Raw genomic sequence first — 17,170 nt, 5'->3', positions numbered from 1 at the left:
GCAAGATATCAGGTATCTCATATCATACCAGTGTATTCAGCCATTAGCAAATGTTCTGCTCAATGACCTGACCTTGCCTAAACAATATGCAACACATCTACTGCACAGGAACTGTTAATCATAATGCAGGGTGTGACTGATCACATCAAAAGGCAGCTGACTGACACCTGTACTGCACTGATTCACCACAAGGCCAACAGGGCAACATAATGATTAGAGAAACTGGCCAGTCCCATGTGACAGCAAGCATCTGCCCCGCTGAAGTGTCCTTGAGCAACACACTGAAATCGTGCCAGATTCAGGGCTGCTGTTCTGTGGCTCACCCTGACCTAACTTCCATTTGAAGAGAAACAAGCAAAAAAAAAAAAAAGAATTTGTCTTTTGAGGCTCACCAGAGTGCCCCCAAAATAATAACAATAACATTAACAATGCATGAACATAATATTCTACTATTACCATTATTATCACTTACCATGTTGATAGCATTTACTGGACCAATACTGTTGACGAACATGTCTGTGTGGATTACTGTTGGTTTGACTGCAAAGAAGAACAGGAACATTTCATTGTAAAGACAAGCAATAATCTATCTTGCATTTGTGCATGTAATTAAATAAGATGTTTATTAGTATTGCCTATTTAAAGTATCATCATTATAAGTATTACTATGACAAAAAAGAGGAAAAAAGATTAAACACATATAGCATAACATATAACAAAAGGCAGCTGCCTAATACCATGTCATAATCACCATGACATATATTAAACATAACCAATTACGCTAGTGAGGTAATTAATTAAGATTATTAATGCACTAATTAACAATATTTGTATGTGAGCATACTTGTCTTTACATAACATAAAGTGGTGTCAATATGAACTTTACATCAATGAAACAGTCACAGTTGTTTTGAGAAAATCAGTTTTCCTCATCATTAAATTTATAAAGCAAGGTACACCATCAAATTTAAGTATGGCATTTCCTTTTACTGTCTTTAAGATATTGCATTCAGAAAAAATGTGACCATACACAACCAGACATACAGATGGTACCATGATGAAGTAATAACATATAATAGTAGTATCACATAATGAGATCACAGTAACGCCCAATAATGACTTGCAACAGTTTCTTTAACATAGGAAATGCTATTCCTTATTGGTTAAAAGACAAGAATTCAAAACGGGATATAGGCTTGACACATTTGGACATGTTGTCCAAAACACAAAAGAAGTAGGCTCTTTACAAGACCGCTTGTTTGTATTTTTTGACAGATAACACTCTCCTAAAGAAAGCTGATTTGGCAGTGCTGGAACACCACTTTGCATAATGGACTTTTAATATCTCGCATACTAGCTGCCACGGCGGCATGACATAAGAAAGGGCAAAATTAAATGATTTTATCAAGATGTATCCAAGGCACTTAACCACCAACTGCTCAAGTAGAGCTTCTCAGCAGGAACAGTAGAACAATGTGGTTGTACTGGGCAGCTCCCTGGTGTGAATGTTTGTAACTATGTGAAAGTGTAGTTGGTGGAAAAGAGCAAGCATGCTCTCTCAGCTTGGATACAGTGATGTTGAAATGAGAAATAAAGAGACAGAAAAAACACTGTATGCACAATGGACAGTGAATCATCAGTGGCAATCATGTCTCTTGTATTATTTTCTAGGAATTTGGGGTCTATCCATATATTAGTATAATACTACGATTACTACTAAAACTACTGCTACTACTACTGCCGACACTACAACTAGTACTACTACTACTACCACCACCACTACTACTACTACTACTACTACTACTAATAATAATAATGATACTACTACTACTACTACTACTACTACTACTACTACTACTACTACTAATAATAATAAACACCAGTGGCTATGGCAATTAAATGGTTCAAGAAATCTTACAGTGTGTGTCCACCCTGAGAGGAAAAATGACTGGACTAGACTTTGCACTTGATGAGGGGCGCTGTTTGAGTTAATGACATGCAACGCTATCCATTCAACCATATAATTTAATTAAATCGAGTAACGTAACTTTACATTTATAGCGCTGAATTGGATTTTTCAGGGCATCATCTGGTCTGAGATACATCACATAATGACACTGGAACAGGAAATCTGGCTCCGTTACCCCCCTTATCTGTGGGAAGAGGACTTCAGAGCTTTCTGCTAAACGCCCCCCCCTTCCCTTTCAAACAAGCTTCCTGCCAGTGTCTGAGAACCACACACCTTCTCATGGCCAGAGTCCAGACCCATTTACCAGAATATCTTTGTGCCCTCTCTAACAACTCATTCTTCCCTTTCCCTTCCCTTCCTTCCCTACTTGAGGTCTTTGAACTTATCCTGACTGTCTGTAATTTCCTGCGCTGGTGTTGGCCTAGTGCTCACACACAGATGCACACAGTTTCTGGTTTAAGTGCCTCATAAATATATATATCGATGTGATGTGACTTAAGGGAAAATGAAGATGGATAACCCAAGTAAAAGAGTCCCTGGCAAAGGAGGACAATAATAAATAAATGCCAGCAGACAAAAGGAAAACACAGCATTTAGGAAACACACTCAATGGTTTCTAGTCTTAAAACACAGGGTGTGTTGTAAGGGTGTGTGTATATCTAAGTATGTATCTATGGGCATGTCCTATGTTTTTTCACATGTCTTCGCAAATTTGCGTGAGTGACTGTGCTTGTACACCTACATGCATGCTTTCATCCATCCGTGTGTGTGTGACAACTCTGTGTCTTCTCCCTACACTGGTTTAGCGCTGTGAAGCGAGATGGCCAGCTAGATGTCACACAAAGTATGGCTGAGGAAACTGGACAGCTTGGTGTCAAAGGGACATCCATGCTCTGTCACATCCCTTGGGTCAGCCTGGATCAACTTCCAGACTTTGCCATCTAATGTGTATGTTTATGGATGACTGGACAGTATGTCTGAAAGGAGAGACGGGTTAAGACTCAAGTGGCTTGATAGCTTGATGTGTGGGAGCTATCTTGGTGTGGGGGCATAGAGAGAAAGAGAGATAGAGGGGTGTGTGGTGTGTGTGTGTGTGTGTGTGTGTGCGTGGGAAGGAGAGAATGAAAGACAGCAGAGGAAAGAGAAAGGTGGGGAGGGGCAGGGTGCTTACATCCATTTTTCATGTCACTCCTCAACACACATGAATGCACATACAAATGTACATTGCCCACACTCACATACATGAACAAACTCATGCATGAACACACACACACACACACACACACACACACACACACACACACACACACACAAATAGACAAAAAGACACTCCAAATGGCTTATATCTGCCAGATATATCAGTGAGTAGCTATGAATGCTAGTGTAGATTCATTGCACTTGCATCACCATCAGTATGCTTGCGTGTTTGTAGACTGCGTTATCAGCAAAATTTCTTTTATAGTCAGTGGCATGACATAGCCAATGAAGAAATACAAAAATAAGAAAAAACAGATTTAGTTTCATATTTCACGCAGCCAAATGAAAAGTTGTTATTTTTAAATAAATGCACATAAAGGTGCCAAGTAAACATGGTGACAAGATGCCAGGGGGAACTGTGACTGTGCTAAATTTTCCTTTGGGAATAATTATTTTTTAGGATGCCATTAGACACTACTCTCATTATGGGCATTTTGGTAATAGGTGGACTCTATAAAACCTAGAATCTTGCCTAATGTATCACCACAGATTATCAGTCATTCCAAATGAGTGCACAGTAACTGTATATTTGTGTCGATTATTATGTTTGTGAATGCTAACAATCCATTTATTTTCCACAAGACAATGACCTTTAAGTGTACTGCAGTTTACTGCAGTTTTATCATAAATCAAAAAATAACATTTCTAAAAATCTCTCTCTCTTACTCTCTCTCTCTCACTCTCTCTCGTTTGCTCCATCGTTATACATAGACTGCAGGGACATTAAAATTGAATGAGCTTCACAATGGACTTCAAAGGAGAACTGTGGCACAATCCGCAATGAATCCAAATCCCCAGCATTTCAGCCCTCTGAGGAGGGGGAGAACAACTTCGCCTTTGCTGTGGCTTGGTTGATTGGTTGGTTGGTTGGTAGCGCCAATGACAGTATAGCCAGCTAATTATAACCACTTTGTAGCTGTGTAAGTTGGCAGCTGCTGGAAGACTGGGAGAGCAAGATCACAGCACCTTTGAAGATGATGGTTAAGACGGTGGCAGTCAGCAGCTGAGCAACACAGAGGCTCTCAGGGCTGAAGCTGCACTTCAAACCACATCTGAGCTGCACTTCATTTTATAGTAAAAGCCTGCTTCTAAAGTCTTAAGCATTGTCCTATATAGTGTTGTCACGATAACTAGAATTTCAATGCTACTTCAATACCAAACAAAATTTTGCATGCATTTGTTACTCTCATCAAATGTGTTCTCCAAGCTGAAATTCCATTCCATCATCAGAGGCTGTATACGTACACATTGCAATAGTTAAAACATCAAGGGCTTCAATAGACATAGACGTAATATTGCACTTAAAAGTGAGCTGCAGCAGTTTAGCAGCTTAAAACATTCAGCAGCATCAAACACGCCTTGAACTACGGCCGAAAAATAAATCAAAATATTGTCAAAATCACAATATGCCCAAGTGCATTACTCAAATTGCAGGAGCTGCATTTTATCATAAAGGTAAAATGTGTGACAAAACATCATTATTAAGGAAATACTGTGATGTGACAGAGATGCTCTGGCCCAAAAATTTTATTCTCTAGATGGAAGAAAGCAGGTGCATTTGGCACAGATCCCAGTAAAAATCACAGAATCATCATTTTAATAGTTTTGTCTGGAAATAAGAAAATTTTAATGCAAAAATTGGCATTGCAATGATTTTTTTTTTTTTTTTTTTTTAATATATTGTTCAGCTCTTTCTTGTACTGTGTTCTAGTCCATCTAAGCTGGTTTACCAAAGTGGTGCCAAGAGCCAAATATGGAACTGTTTTTATTACAGAGTTGACAAGACAAACCAACTGTCATCAAACCCAGCTCATAACACTTCCACAAAATTATATAAATCAAGCATGGAAATACACTGCTTGATGATTGTCTTGCTTGTTGTGATATCATGATATCATTATGTGACAGCACTAGTTGTGTCCTATAGTGCAATATGTGCCATTCAGTTTTGTTCACACTTTATGAAAAACTGTATATGGAAAATCCATTACACTCAGCTGCTTTTATGTTAAAACAGCATTAAGCAGTTTTATGTTGGTGGTTCCAAATTGCAGAAAGATGTCATCTCAAATACTGTAAATGTCACAAATATTGTAACATATGTACAGTATGCTGATGTGTAGTGGACTGGCTGTCATCGCTTCATACCAAAGACAGAAACAAAGGTTCCAAAGTTGATTAAGTCCTGCTTCCCCCCTGCTCTCTCTTGCTGGTCTTTAGGTGACTGTTTCAGTTTTGATTCATCACTCCCTGTGGGTGCAGTGATCATACCTGATACTAGATGTTAATTTCAACAAATCTGGGTGAAATGAAAGGGATTTTGAGATTTTGTCTGATAAGCCAGGTGTATTTTTACAAGCATGTTCATCTAACCTGCATGGGTGCCACAGGATACTCTGGACAGTTCCTCTTAGCATTGGAGCAAACAATCCAAGGGTAAACCAACAAGCATGTGAAGAGTGCGACTGAGGAGTATGTCTTTACACTTGAAACTTGTGTGTGGCATATCTAAAGTTAAATAGTTTTCTCAGGAGTGCTGACCCATGAATCAAGCATCCAAGGCTATCAGGCTATCCCTCTTTTTCTGCCCCCTCTAGATTTACTTGACAAGCTAGAGGAGATATGCACTTCTGTGGGTATGGGATCCCTGCCCAGCTGCCTGTCATGGTGACAACAGAAAGGTACTCCTCTGCTTCTCATGCAGACAAGACAAGGCCAAGACAACCATAATGCACTGACCACACTTCAGACAACCACATGACATATACAGGTGTGCCTGTCCACACACACTTAGGTGTATATTCATAAACACAGACAAGCACACATTTAAGCACACAGTGAGCTACAGCTGACTCGCTAGCATTGCAATTGTTTTCACTTCAAACCAGAGGAGGATTATTGGTCTTTACCAATTTGAAGTGTGTTCACAGCAGAAACTATTAAACATATATATCATCATTCCACTTCAATTAAAGGATCACATGGTCACATTTGGGTTGAGGAAATTCTTAGACTTATTGGATTTATGAAACCAGTGTTTTCCACACGTTATACTTTGGTCTCTGGCCAGGTATATTAACAGCCGCCCACGTGTAATTCAACAAATAATGGGTGTCCCATTAATGTGAACAATGGCAATCTGCCAGTTTAATTTCAAGAGCCACAGATTCACATCACCTTCCGTGCCCCCTTGGTCGTCACCATCATCATGTAACCAGCACTTTTGTTTGTCAAAACACAGACACACACATTCTTAATTTTATTAATAGGGCTGGGTATCAAAATTGGCTACCTTTATGGTGCCTTAAATGCCTCACTACTACAGCGATGGATAAGGAAGTGTCACTCGATATCATGTTGGTTTTGATAGTTTCGATAAATCATTAACAACAAGCCGCCTCCACACACTGCTCACATGCTTTTGTGAATACGGAATCAATCCATTCTTGGAAAAAATCCAAGATTCGAGTTGTGTTTTCTTGGATGTTTATAAGCCACCCTGGTGACCAACGAAACTCAACAGAGCAGACACACACAAGAGTGTGTGTGTATGTGTGTGTGTGTGTGTGTGTTTAGTTCCCTGATGATTGAAAAAACACTGTCTAGGTGAGAACCTTGTCGTTTCTCTTTTTTATGCTGAAGTCTTACAGACAGAATTGATCCTAATGCTGCTGACGAACTAATCTGCTTGTTCTGATTCTGACTTTAAATGGTGATGTTGAGAATAGTGCCATGACAATGTGCCTGTGTGTGTGTGTGTGTGTGTGTGTGTGTGTGTGTGTGTGTGTGTGTGTGCGTGCGTGTGTGCCTGCGTGCGTGTGTGCGTGTGTGTGTGCATGTGTGTGTCTGTGTGTATGTGTTTGGGAATTTAGGTATATGTGTGGGCGTAGTTCTTCGTGATTCTGTGACTAAATGGATCATGTGTGAAAAATGAACGCCTACCTCCAATGTCGGGTCTGAGTTTGTTGTCATAGCCATCTAGTAGGCTGTTTAGGATGTGTGTGACGTCACTCTCGTACACTTTGGGAGTCAGCACCCACGTCTTATTAGACACCTCATCGTCGTCATCAGTCTGGAAAGAGCTGTGGGGAGGAGAGAGAGAAAAAGAGAAATGGAATCAGTATTTTTTTTTAAAGCAGAGCAAGCAGTTTCCTCCCTTTTGTGACTTGCCTTCTTTACAGAGAAACACAATGAAGCAAGAGAGACAGCGAGAGCAGTTTCTTGCAGAAATCAATCAACATGATTTTGATTTTAGTCAATTTTCTTGTTGCTGTGATTTCCCATGTAACCATGAAGGTGGCCGCAAACAGATGACCATGGACCTGAAAACCATGGGCTGTGAACATGGACTAATGTCAACGTGAATGACACAGAAGAGTGAGATACAGTGATGTACAGTATTACACACTAAAAATGTATTAACCTGAGTAGATTAAAATGTGAATCAACTAAGCCACAAATCCACTGTAAGACTACCACGCAGAGCACGCATTTAGGCCATCTTTTCGCTGAGCAAAACCAAGTGGCCAGTTTAGATTTTATACACTATGCACCTTTTCAGCACATAAAACATTTAAGTCTACTATCTATTGCACTGTATGTCCTGAAATGTCCCTTAGTACTGATGGTGAGGTCCTCTTGTTTCTGTGCCATGTCTCCCAGTTCTCTATGTGGGTTATCCATATGTTCCTGCATCAGTGCCACCAAGACAATTGCTTGAAATTGAGACTCTCGCAATCTATTTTACACACTTTTAAGCCACAGTGTTTTGATAAGAATCACACTAGTTATTCTAAATCAGTGACAACGCACAGTTAGATCCCATTCTTTTAGGTTTAAACTCTGTCCTGCCTACTGTTTGGAGTCAAGAGGAGATGAGAGGACTGAACTCAAATGCTTCTGATCTTTGTATTCCCCACACAGAGATGACATCTGGATTTTTTTTTTTTTTTTTATAATCCTGCAGTTCTCAGTCCTTCTGATACCATAGCACTCTTACACGAAATGTTAAATTACAAAAGCACAATCGTCTGAAAGTGGCCCAGCACGCTCATCCAAGAGGATATAAAATAAAGAGAGCTGCCGGCCAATGAAAAATTACATTAACTTTGGTGGAGAGTGTGGTCAGATGTTGATTTTATTAGTTTTCAATCCAATATTGTTGTTATATTGTTGTGTTGTACAGATTTTCTTGGTGGCTGAAAAAATACCCTGAACTTATCATCATCAGACAATACATATTAAAAATAAGACATGGAGACAATCTGGATGGGAATAAACATATATTAATGCAACTGTTTCATAACCTAGTTAATGCAGGACATTGGAAAAGGGACACAATGATTAAGGAGGTTAGTGTGTGTTATCTGAGCCTTTTTTTCTCCTTGTGTTTTGGTTAGTTTTGTTTTTGGTGGTGTTTTATCTCATTTTTTTTTTTTTTTTTTTTTTTTTTTTTTTATGAAAGGTGATTCTCCAACCGCCAGAGGTGGGTCTTGGTTCTTTGCTATATCACACAGATAAACATGAGTATGGAATGTCAACCAATACCAGACCTGGATCAAGTAGTACTACTAAGATACTTTGAATCCCAGTTGAATCAGGATTGTTTCTACATCAACACAGTGCATAAACATTTACTTAACTGACTTTCTAATACTTTCCTGTGATTCATAGGAACTTTTGTAGCATTGGTCACGCTGTCATGCATGAGAATGAGACAACAGCCACTGCCACTACTTCCAATGACACTGACAGCAGCAACAGCACAGAAAACATCTAAATATCTTTTTCAAATCTCAAGTCACTGACTTTCATGAAAGTGATGAATAATTTCCAAGATGGTAAAGTTGAGGAACTTGATGGCTGATTTGTTGTTGTTTTTTAAATAGGGTTTTTAGGGCCCCCTGAGCTTCTGTGAGTGCTGGAGTAGACAAGCCAATTTTCCCTAGCTGACTCCCTCACCTCGGTAAGCATCTAAAACTGAAAGCATAATGACATCTCAAGAGCTGCCCTCCACCGCCACCGTGTCATAGCAGTAAATGTTTTTCCTTCGCTTCCCACTTAGACAAGAGAAATCTCAGTAAATTACATGCTGAATGCTGATTTTTTTTTTTTTTTTTTTTTATGAAAGAAGTTGGGTTTGGGAGCTGAGCAGAGGATAAAGGCATATACCCCTTAATAACGATATATAAGATGCAACTGATATGCTGACAGCAACAAGTTATCATGAAGTAGGACAATGTGAGGCGACTGACAGCCACAGAATAGACTTTAACTACTGTGGGAAGGTTTTTTACTGCCAGTGGGCAGGGCTTAGATGTGTGTGCATGCGAGTGAGACTGCAGTGAGACTGAGAGCTATCTAGAGACAGACAGTGAAAATGAGAGAGAGAGAGAGAGAGAGAGAGAGAGAGAGAGAGAGAGAGAGAGAGAGAGAGAGAGAGAGAAAGAGACAGACAAAGAGAGAGAGAGAGAGAGAGAGAGAGACTATGGTGATGGTGAAGGGCATGGCGTTTGAAGAATTTCAGCTGTGTCAAAATCTCAAGCAATTGCAGTTCTAGATCACTTGTAACCATGGAATCAGATCAGAGAGATGGGCAACAGTACAAAAGAGCAACCTTGAACAAGTTGTGAGCTTTCAGCAGGGCTTCAGAGCTGCAGGCTTCTGAATGAAATTAAAAAAAAAAAAAAAAAGAGAGAAAAAAGAAAACAAAATGAGAGGGTAAAATGTATATATATATATATATATATATAGAGAGAGAGAGAGAGAGAGAGAGAGAGAGAGAGAGAGAGAGAGAGAGAGAGAGAGAGAGCACTGTTTCTATGGTGAGAACAAAAAGACAGAAGCCCTAATAGCTTTCTCATGCTCTTGCGCTGGGTGCAGGGCATCATGTTTTGACCAGCCATCTTCCTTAGACTGCATTAAGTGCCATTAAGTGCTATCTATCCCCTCTCTAACACTGGTGCCTAGCACATTAAATCTTCATCATATTACTCAGGAGGCCCCTTTTAGATGGGCCTTAGTAGATGCTGTGATGAAAAACCTCCCTGAATTTCTATGCAACTATTCAACAAGGTCAGAAACAGGGTAAAGAGACATAGATAGATAGATAGATAGATAGATAGATAGATAGATAGACAGACAGACAGACAGACAGAAAGATAGATGTGTGGATGGATGGATGGATGGATTACAGATACAGATATGGAAATAAAGGTCTGTAAGACCCTTAAAAACCTTTGGCATTTTTCAGGTGGCGTTGCAGTTTTCTGATCTATATTCATCTCTCGGAGTATCTCTCTGTATATGGAAATGCTCCTGAGACGAGCAGATCAAAGGAAAAGCCATGTGTTCTCTGCTGCAGACAGATCTGAGGTTTCGCCTGCTAATTCGGTACCTGAAGGTCCACAGAGAGACTCGCACTGGTGTGTGTGCGTGCGTGCATGTGTGTGTGTGTGTGTGTGTGTGCAAGGGTACGTGTGGTTGTGTGTGTATATGCATTCGTCTACGCATGTGTGTGCATGTGATGGTGAAGAGCACTGGAGTAAAGTATTGTGTTCACAGCTACCTCCGTTGAGGACAGTCTGATGGTTTTATATACTGCACCCTTCACATTTAGCACGTCAAGAGAGCCTTTATTACTCTCATATGCAGTAGTCAAAAGGATGCAAGTATTGCAGACAATTCAGGGCGATAATGTGAAAAAACAACTCTACATTATTTAAAAACTTTGGCTAAAATCTTTTTTTCAGTTTTCATCACACTATATATCACAATTTAAGTCTCTGTGTGTGTTTTCAGAGAAATGACCCCATTCTCTGGTGTTTTATGCATTCATAAGGAGCTCCGGGGAGGGCAGTGATAGCAATATCAGTTATGGAAACCACTATTTGTCTACCATCAGCATCCCCATCGAGTTCCCTTGAGCTATCCTCTCCGCATGTTTGTAATTGTGGCTAATGAAGGAACAGAATCTAATGAACCCTTCTGCTTATTATCCAATACGAAATAGGCCCTGTGCCTACATGGCAACCACACAACGACACACCTCTCTTAGCATCATGCCAAGGAGTGCGCTACAGCCTAAATTAGCCCTCCTTTCACAAGCACTGGTCTTAATGATAGAGAATAACATAATGGTGCTCCTCATCAGTTTTCACAAGTAAGATGCACCAATTGCAATCTTTTTGAGTAGATATAAATTGCCTCCCTGTTTGTTCATTTATCATTCAGGGAAATTTGGCTGTCATTTTGCAAAATGGCATTTATGGTACTCTGCGGACAGAGTACCACGCAGTAGTAAATCATCTGGCTTAGTGGCCTCTTAGACTGTATTTAACGAACTTCTGGTAGCAGAAACAGCCAGGCTATTTACAACACTGTACTCAGTTCAGTCTAAACGGAATCACCTAGATTTGCAGCATTAGGCTAATCTGGACTGGTAAAACCCTCTTGTTTCTGCCAATGTTAAGTTAAGGCAACTTCGGCCAATTTGAAAAGGTGGCTGCATCAAGTGAAGTTCAATGTCTTTGGGGCTTTATATTTATGTGAGCACTAATATCCCCAAGGCAGAGTTGAATTTTGAGAAGAGTCCAAATCTAATTCAGCATTAAACCTCTATGATTAGTAATAATCCCTTTTTGCATGAGAGGGCAGGTACTTCACATTGCAGACAAGGAGCAGAAACAAATTGTAGGGGGGCCAGTTTGAAATTCTAAAAGTTACACATTATTTTCAATTGACCTGCTATCTAATTATGCCCTTAAAAAGAAATGAAGAAATTGTTGTGAGGATATATACATTCTCTTTGCTGTACCATGGAAATAAAGGTGGAACTTTATGATGACATGATGTCAAGCAACATGACCCAGATACAGGATTATTGCAATGCTGTGTGCTGATGGCTGATAACCCAAACCCCCCCAACAGTATCCCAGAGCTCTGAAATCTCTCTAACCTTAATATTTTCTGGGTGATGAATATGACAGAGTCTCAATCACAAGCAAAAGGTAGCTACAGGTTTTAACACCCATCATCTTCCATCCTGTCAAACTGTCTTCTACAAGGCAAAAAAACATTGCCATCTGCGTGGTATTATAACCATTTTAAGGATTCCGAGACATACTGCGGAATAATACAAATGCATCGGATACTCATTAAGAGATACATGACAGCTTGACAGACTGTCAAAGATATGCCAGCAACGTGGGCCCAGTGCTTTCCAACTTTCCGACAAGAGGCAGATGTGAGAACTTGTGTGATTCCACTGGGTGCTAAGACACTGTAGGTTTCCCATTTGGGATTAACATAAAGGAACTGAATTCTCCAGTTATTTAAATGAACCAAATCACTTACACGTTGCAGTTGGCCCTTAATGAGAATTTAAGGCTGAATGCAAGAATTTCCATGGATGCTATATGGATGGGACGGACTGTTGAGTAAAATTTGCTGTCTTTAAATTTGACTCCTCTTTGAAAAAATAATATATTTTCAAAGTTTTAAAGTTCAAGCTTAATAGTAGTCATTTTTCAGGTTTATAGGTGATCATTTTTGTTAAATAATTAATTAAACAATTAATTAATTAAAAATGCACTAGTGCCAGCTGATCAAGTAAAAACTGTTGCCAGTGCATTTTCCAGATTTAATTAAACTCCCACACCATGGAAATAAAAGTGCAACTGCTGCCAGGAACTTTTCCCAGATTTAATTAAACTCACTTTCTCAGGACTGTATAAATTGCAACTCCAGGACTGTAAGGAGGTAATAATTTGATCTTTGTAAACAAATAGTTATCTGTTAAAGTGTATATGCAGCCAGAGCAAACTATTTATTAGGCTGTTTGCAGTTATCCATGCAGGTTAAACATCATCTTTAATGTTTGATTAGCATGCAAGTATAGCTGACATTGTGAGATAAGCTATAGGGGCACAGCATCCAGTTGTATTAAACTACAGTCACATACACAACACAGAGTCTATACTTGGTGCGCTAACCCAACAGTACAGGTACAGGTGTACCTAATCACTCCATATTGGCAAGGGGACAGAAGCAGTTTTCAACTTTTGAGGAGAAACACCAGTCAGGAAGGCTGAAAGAGGACTTGATCAACTTTTCTATGGTAAACAGCCAGAGTTGTGCTACTGAATCTAGTGAATGCTTAATATTATAACTTTTATGATAAAAATGAAGAAAACATCATTTGACAAGCACTAGGAGAAAAACTGATCGCTAATTACTTTATTTAAATGTTCAGTCACTTGACATTTAAATGTATATACGTATAGTGAGATCACGAAGGTCTCTGATGCATAATTGCATGAATATGTATGAATAAATGATTATTAATTTGGCATCTAATCACCTAATCACTGGCAATGTAGCTGCACCTAACTCTCTTTAAAAAAAAAAAAAAAAAAAAAAAAAAATCTAAGCTGTTTTTACACTTCCTGATCACATCTAAACTTGCAATAATGGCTAGATGGTAGTGAACATTTCCAGGAATATTTGATGAAAAATGGAATATTAAGGATCACCAAAATTAAAATTAAAATTAAGGTGTAAATAAATAATTAAAAACTTGACCATAACCCTACAGTATACCTTGCTTCTTGCACTCTTGTAGATCAAGCAGAAATTACACCTTCCAATCAGGTTGATGGTGCATGTGCAAATGGTTGACAATTGTGTGCAAAGGGTCCAAATTTGTATTACAGCAAAGTTGGCAGAATCTGGCCCAACAGGAGTACTACCAGAGACTCATCACTGTGACATCATTTCCTGAGTGTATAGCTTTCACAGTTTGTGGGTCCTGGCCTTATATCTGCCTTAGGACTGAATGCTGGAGACTTCATGCCAATAAGTTTGCTGCTGAACTGCCTTTCACCAAATCTCTGCGTTGCTAGGTTACCCCAAATAGGTCTGAGGATGTCATGCTAAACTGGGTCTTGTGATACCTTTGATCTCAGGCAGTCACTAATTGTGCACTGGAAGGCTAAAGCTAATATGTTAAAGATGCAATCAGACGTCTGTGCCTCTAGTAATTGCATATGACAAAGTTGCATAAGTCACACTGAAAGAACAGTGGCCTTAATGAATGATGTCTTATGTAAAAGGCCTCATAAATGAAACACAAATGATGTCCAGAATAAACAGGTATGTCTAGTGTGCAAGAGGTGTTATTAAATTATTACACAACAAATACACCTACTGCAGTGTGTTTGAACAAAAGAAAATTATATGTCAATCACTGAAGGATGACTAGCTGTTACATAAGCTCTGAGCCATTACCTTTACAGAGGTGTTCACATGGGGACTGAGCTCATTTGGCACACACATTGCCATATTATGATTAATTAGGATGCACCCATATGTAGTCTTGACTTCATCAATTTGAGTTGCAATTTAGGTTCATCCATCATGTTCCACTCCCTCATGCACAACTTCTAAAGCACATAAATTAGCCATATGTCTGTATTCTGGATGCAGTTCAATAAGACAAAGTGTGTGTGTGTGTGTGTGTGTGTGTGTGTGTGTGTGTGTGTGTGTGTGTGTGTGTGTGTGTGTGTGTGCATGCAATGGTTGTGTGATCACTTATGTGCATACAATTAGAAATGCACACGATCTAGATTACAATCTGGGCTGGGCAGGGAGCCCTGAGGTTGCATTCAACACGACAGTGATTGAATGCAGACTGATTTATCAGCCTCCATTTTTCACCCTCCAGCAGCACAAGACGGAAGCGATGCTAGGTGTCTAACCATCCGCTTCCTCTTAACTATTCTTATTATCTTGGCACAATAGACGTAATGTCTTGACAAGGACAACTGAACAGTTTCTTACCCCAAATTCAAATCTGCACTAAAGTCAACTCTGAAACGACGGCTTTTGCCTGAAATAAGTATACACATGTACTCACAAACAGTCCATATGTGTTATCCCTGTCCTTACTGTGCCTTTACAGTTGTATTCTCAGTGAATGTCTGCCATTTTGAAATGTTTTCTTTTCTTTCACATTTCAAATACGTGGATGAGAATGCAGTATCAGTGACACAATACTACAAAAGCTATACAATGGTTTTCTTTTCGAGTTCCGTCAAATCTTGTATTTAGAATAAGTCTTTGACTCTATGAGACTTGATCCCTGAAGACGGCTTAGCACTCACTAAATGTAGCTTTAGCTTCACTCATCGTAGCCTAACACTATGGATATGCTAGTTCTAACGCCGCACAAATTGCGATTGATAGCCTATTGGACAAACTGTCTCTTTATAGAAATGTTTATATGCAATGCAACATCTAGCGTCAAACGCTCGGTGAAACGTCCACCTAATACCGCGGCCAGCCTGTAGCTTTCGGTCGCCTTTCCCCTCTGTAAAATCACTATCACACAGAGCTCACCACCAATGCATTGCATGTGGCAATGTGACTCACTAAATGAGTCAATATCCATTCAGCCGGTCGAACCACCATTAAATGTGCGATATGTAAACGGCATGCTTTGATTCTTAACCTAAACTAAACCCCCTCTCCTAGCCACCTTATCCGCCTGGATCCCACTAAAACAGGGTTGGGTGTAGATTAAACTGGGGAGGCTCAAATATCGTAAACCAGGTCCACAAAATATCTTCCCGTTTGTACTGGTAAAATAGGAAATATTCACCTTAGCAGTGCCGATGTAGAGACACGGTTTTGAGGGTAATTATTATTCAAAAATGTCCATCTTACCTTGTAGGAAGATTAACGAATATAAACACCCAGAGGAACAGCTTCAGAGGAGGGGAAGGCTTCGCCATTGCTGTCGAGCATTTGGAGGCTGAATTTGGTGAAGCCATCATCACCATCTTCGTTTCCTCTTTATTGCAGATGGACGTGTCCGTCTATTTACTGTGTTTCCTCCCTATGATACATTACGCACATAGCAGGAGCGGGTCTGAAAATCTAGACCCGAGGCGGACGTGCAGTGGAGCGAAAACAGCCAAAACAAAATCGATGCAAGTCGAAAGCTAGTTTACCTCGTACTCGTTTTTATGTGTCTATTACCGAATCGACAGGCTAGCAGGCCCTAAAAAAAACTGCCACAGACACTGAAGCCTTGTAATAGGCTACTCTAATATCCAGCAGCTGAGAAAACCATTGGAGCCTCGGTCTGAATGCAGATTAACACTGGGGTCAGAGAGAGGAACTGATGCACGTTGCTGCAGCACAGATCAACACATGCGTGGTTTCATCAAGCGGAAGCATAGCTGTGGAGAACAGGGGAAAAGCCTTAGCTTGATGCTGTACCAAAAAATAATGCAAATGCTAATGGTAGTGTTATTTTATTTTATTTTACTTTTTGATAAGAGTATATGATTATGCGATGGCAGTTATTATTACAATAAATAAATATATTCTAATATACCTCTGATGTTTGCACTGCACATGAAAATACAGGTAGCACTAGCTGCTGTGACTGTGAAAATGTCACCGTCTCTGCCACCTGTTCATTGGCAGTCTCTGCCAAATAACGTCACATGGAGAAGTGACACAACCATTAAGGCATGGGCTCCCAAAATTGGCTTCACGAGGCATCCAGGGGTCCTGGAGGGGGCTGCATGTGGCCTCAAGCATAATTAAGAACAAAAAAGATCTGATTTACAATAATATTCATTCAGTGGCGACCAGTGCAATTAGAGTCTGTATCATGATGAGTTTTGATCACAGCTTTCACTGCCTGCCTCCCCACCTACAGTGCAGACGGTTATGCAATCCTTTACCAAATCACGACTAATTAAAAAAAAAAAAAAAAATCTCAGCTGGGGGTCCTTGGTCTGATGTGGATCTACAGGGGAGTCCTATGCATCATGAGCCTGATTCCTGAGTGCAGCCACGCTTTCAGGACCGCGGACAGCTCCATTAGCTTCAGCTGCATTAACAGACGCAATCAGCACCAAGGACAGCTCCTGT

General features: G+C 39.9%; 1 protein-coding gene across 4 annotated transcripts in view; it reads right to left on the bottom strand.

Moving 5' to 3' along the window:
• Window positions 1–16,383, bottom strand: part of gabrg2 (gamma-aminobutyric acid type A receptor subunit gamma2) — a 60,346-nt gene extending 43,963 nt beyond the window's left edge. For 2 of the 4 annotated variants that reach the window (XM_030069619.1, XM_030069620.1), the window contains exons 1-3: window positions 15,950–16,383; window positions 7,169–7,308; window positions 473–540 (exon numbers count right to left, since the gene is read on the bottom strand). In XM_030069619.1, coding sequence (XP_029925479.1) covers window positions 473–540; window positions 7,169–7,308; window positions 15,950–16,065 — 324 coding nt within the window. In that variant the 5' untranslated portion in view covers window positions 16,066–16,383. The remainder of the gene's footprint in view (window positions 1–472; window positions 541–7,168; window positions 7,309–15,949) is intronic. The other 2 variants (XM_030069617.1, XM_030069618.1) reach the window with 1 other exon arrangement.
• Window positions 16,384–17,170: the final 787 nt, after the last annotated feature.

Source organism: Myripristis murdjan, chromosome 14 (assembly GCF_902150065.1).
Source record: "Myripristis murdjan chromosome 14, fMyrMur1.1, whole genome shotgun sequence".
NCBI classification, from domain to species: domain Eukaryota; kingdom Metazoa; phylum Chordata; class Actinopteri; order Holocentriformes; family Holocentridae; genus Myripristis; species Myripristis murdjan.
The sequence above is the reverse complement of the archived record's forward strand: the minus strand, read 5'-3'. Positions and strand labels throughout refer to the sequence as shown.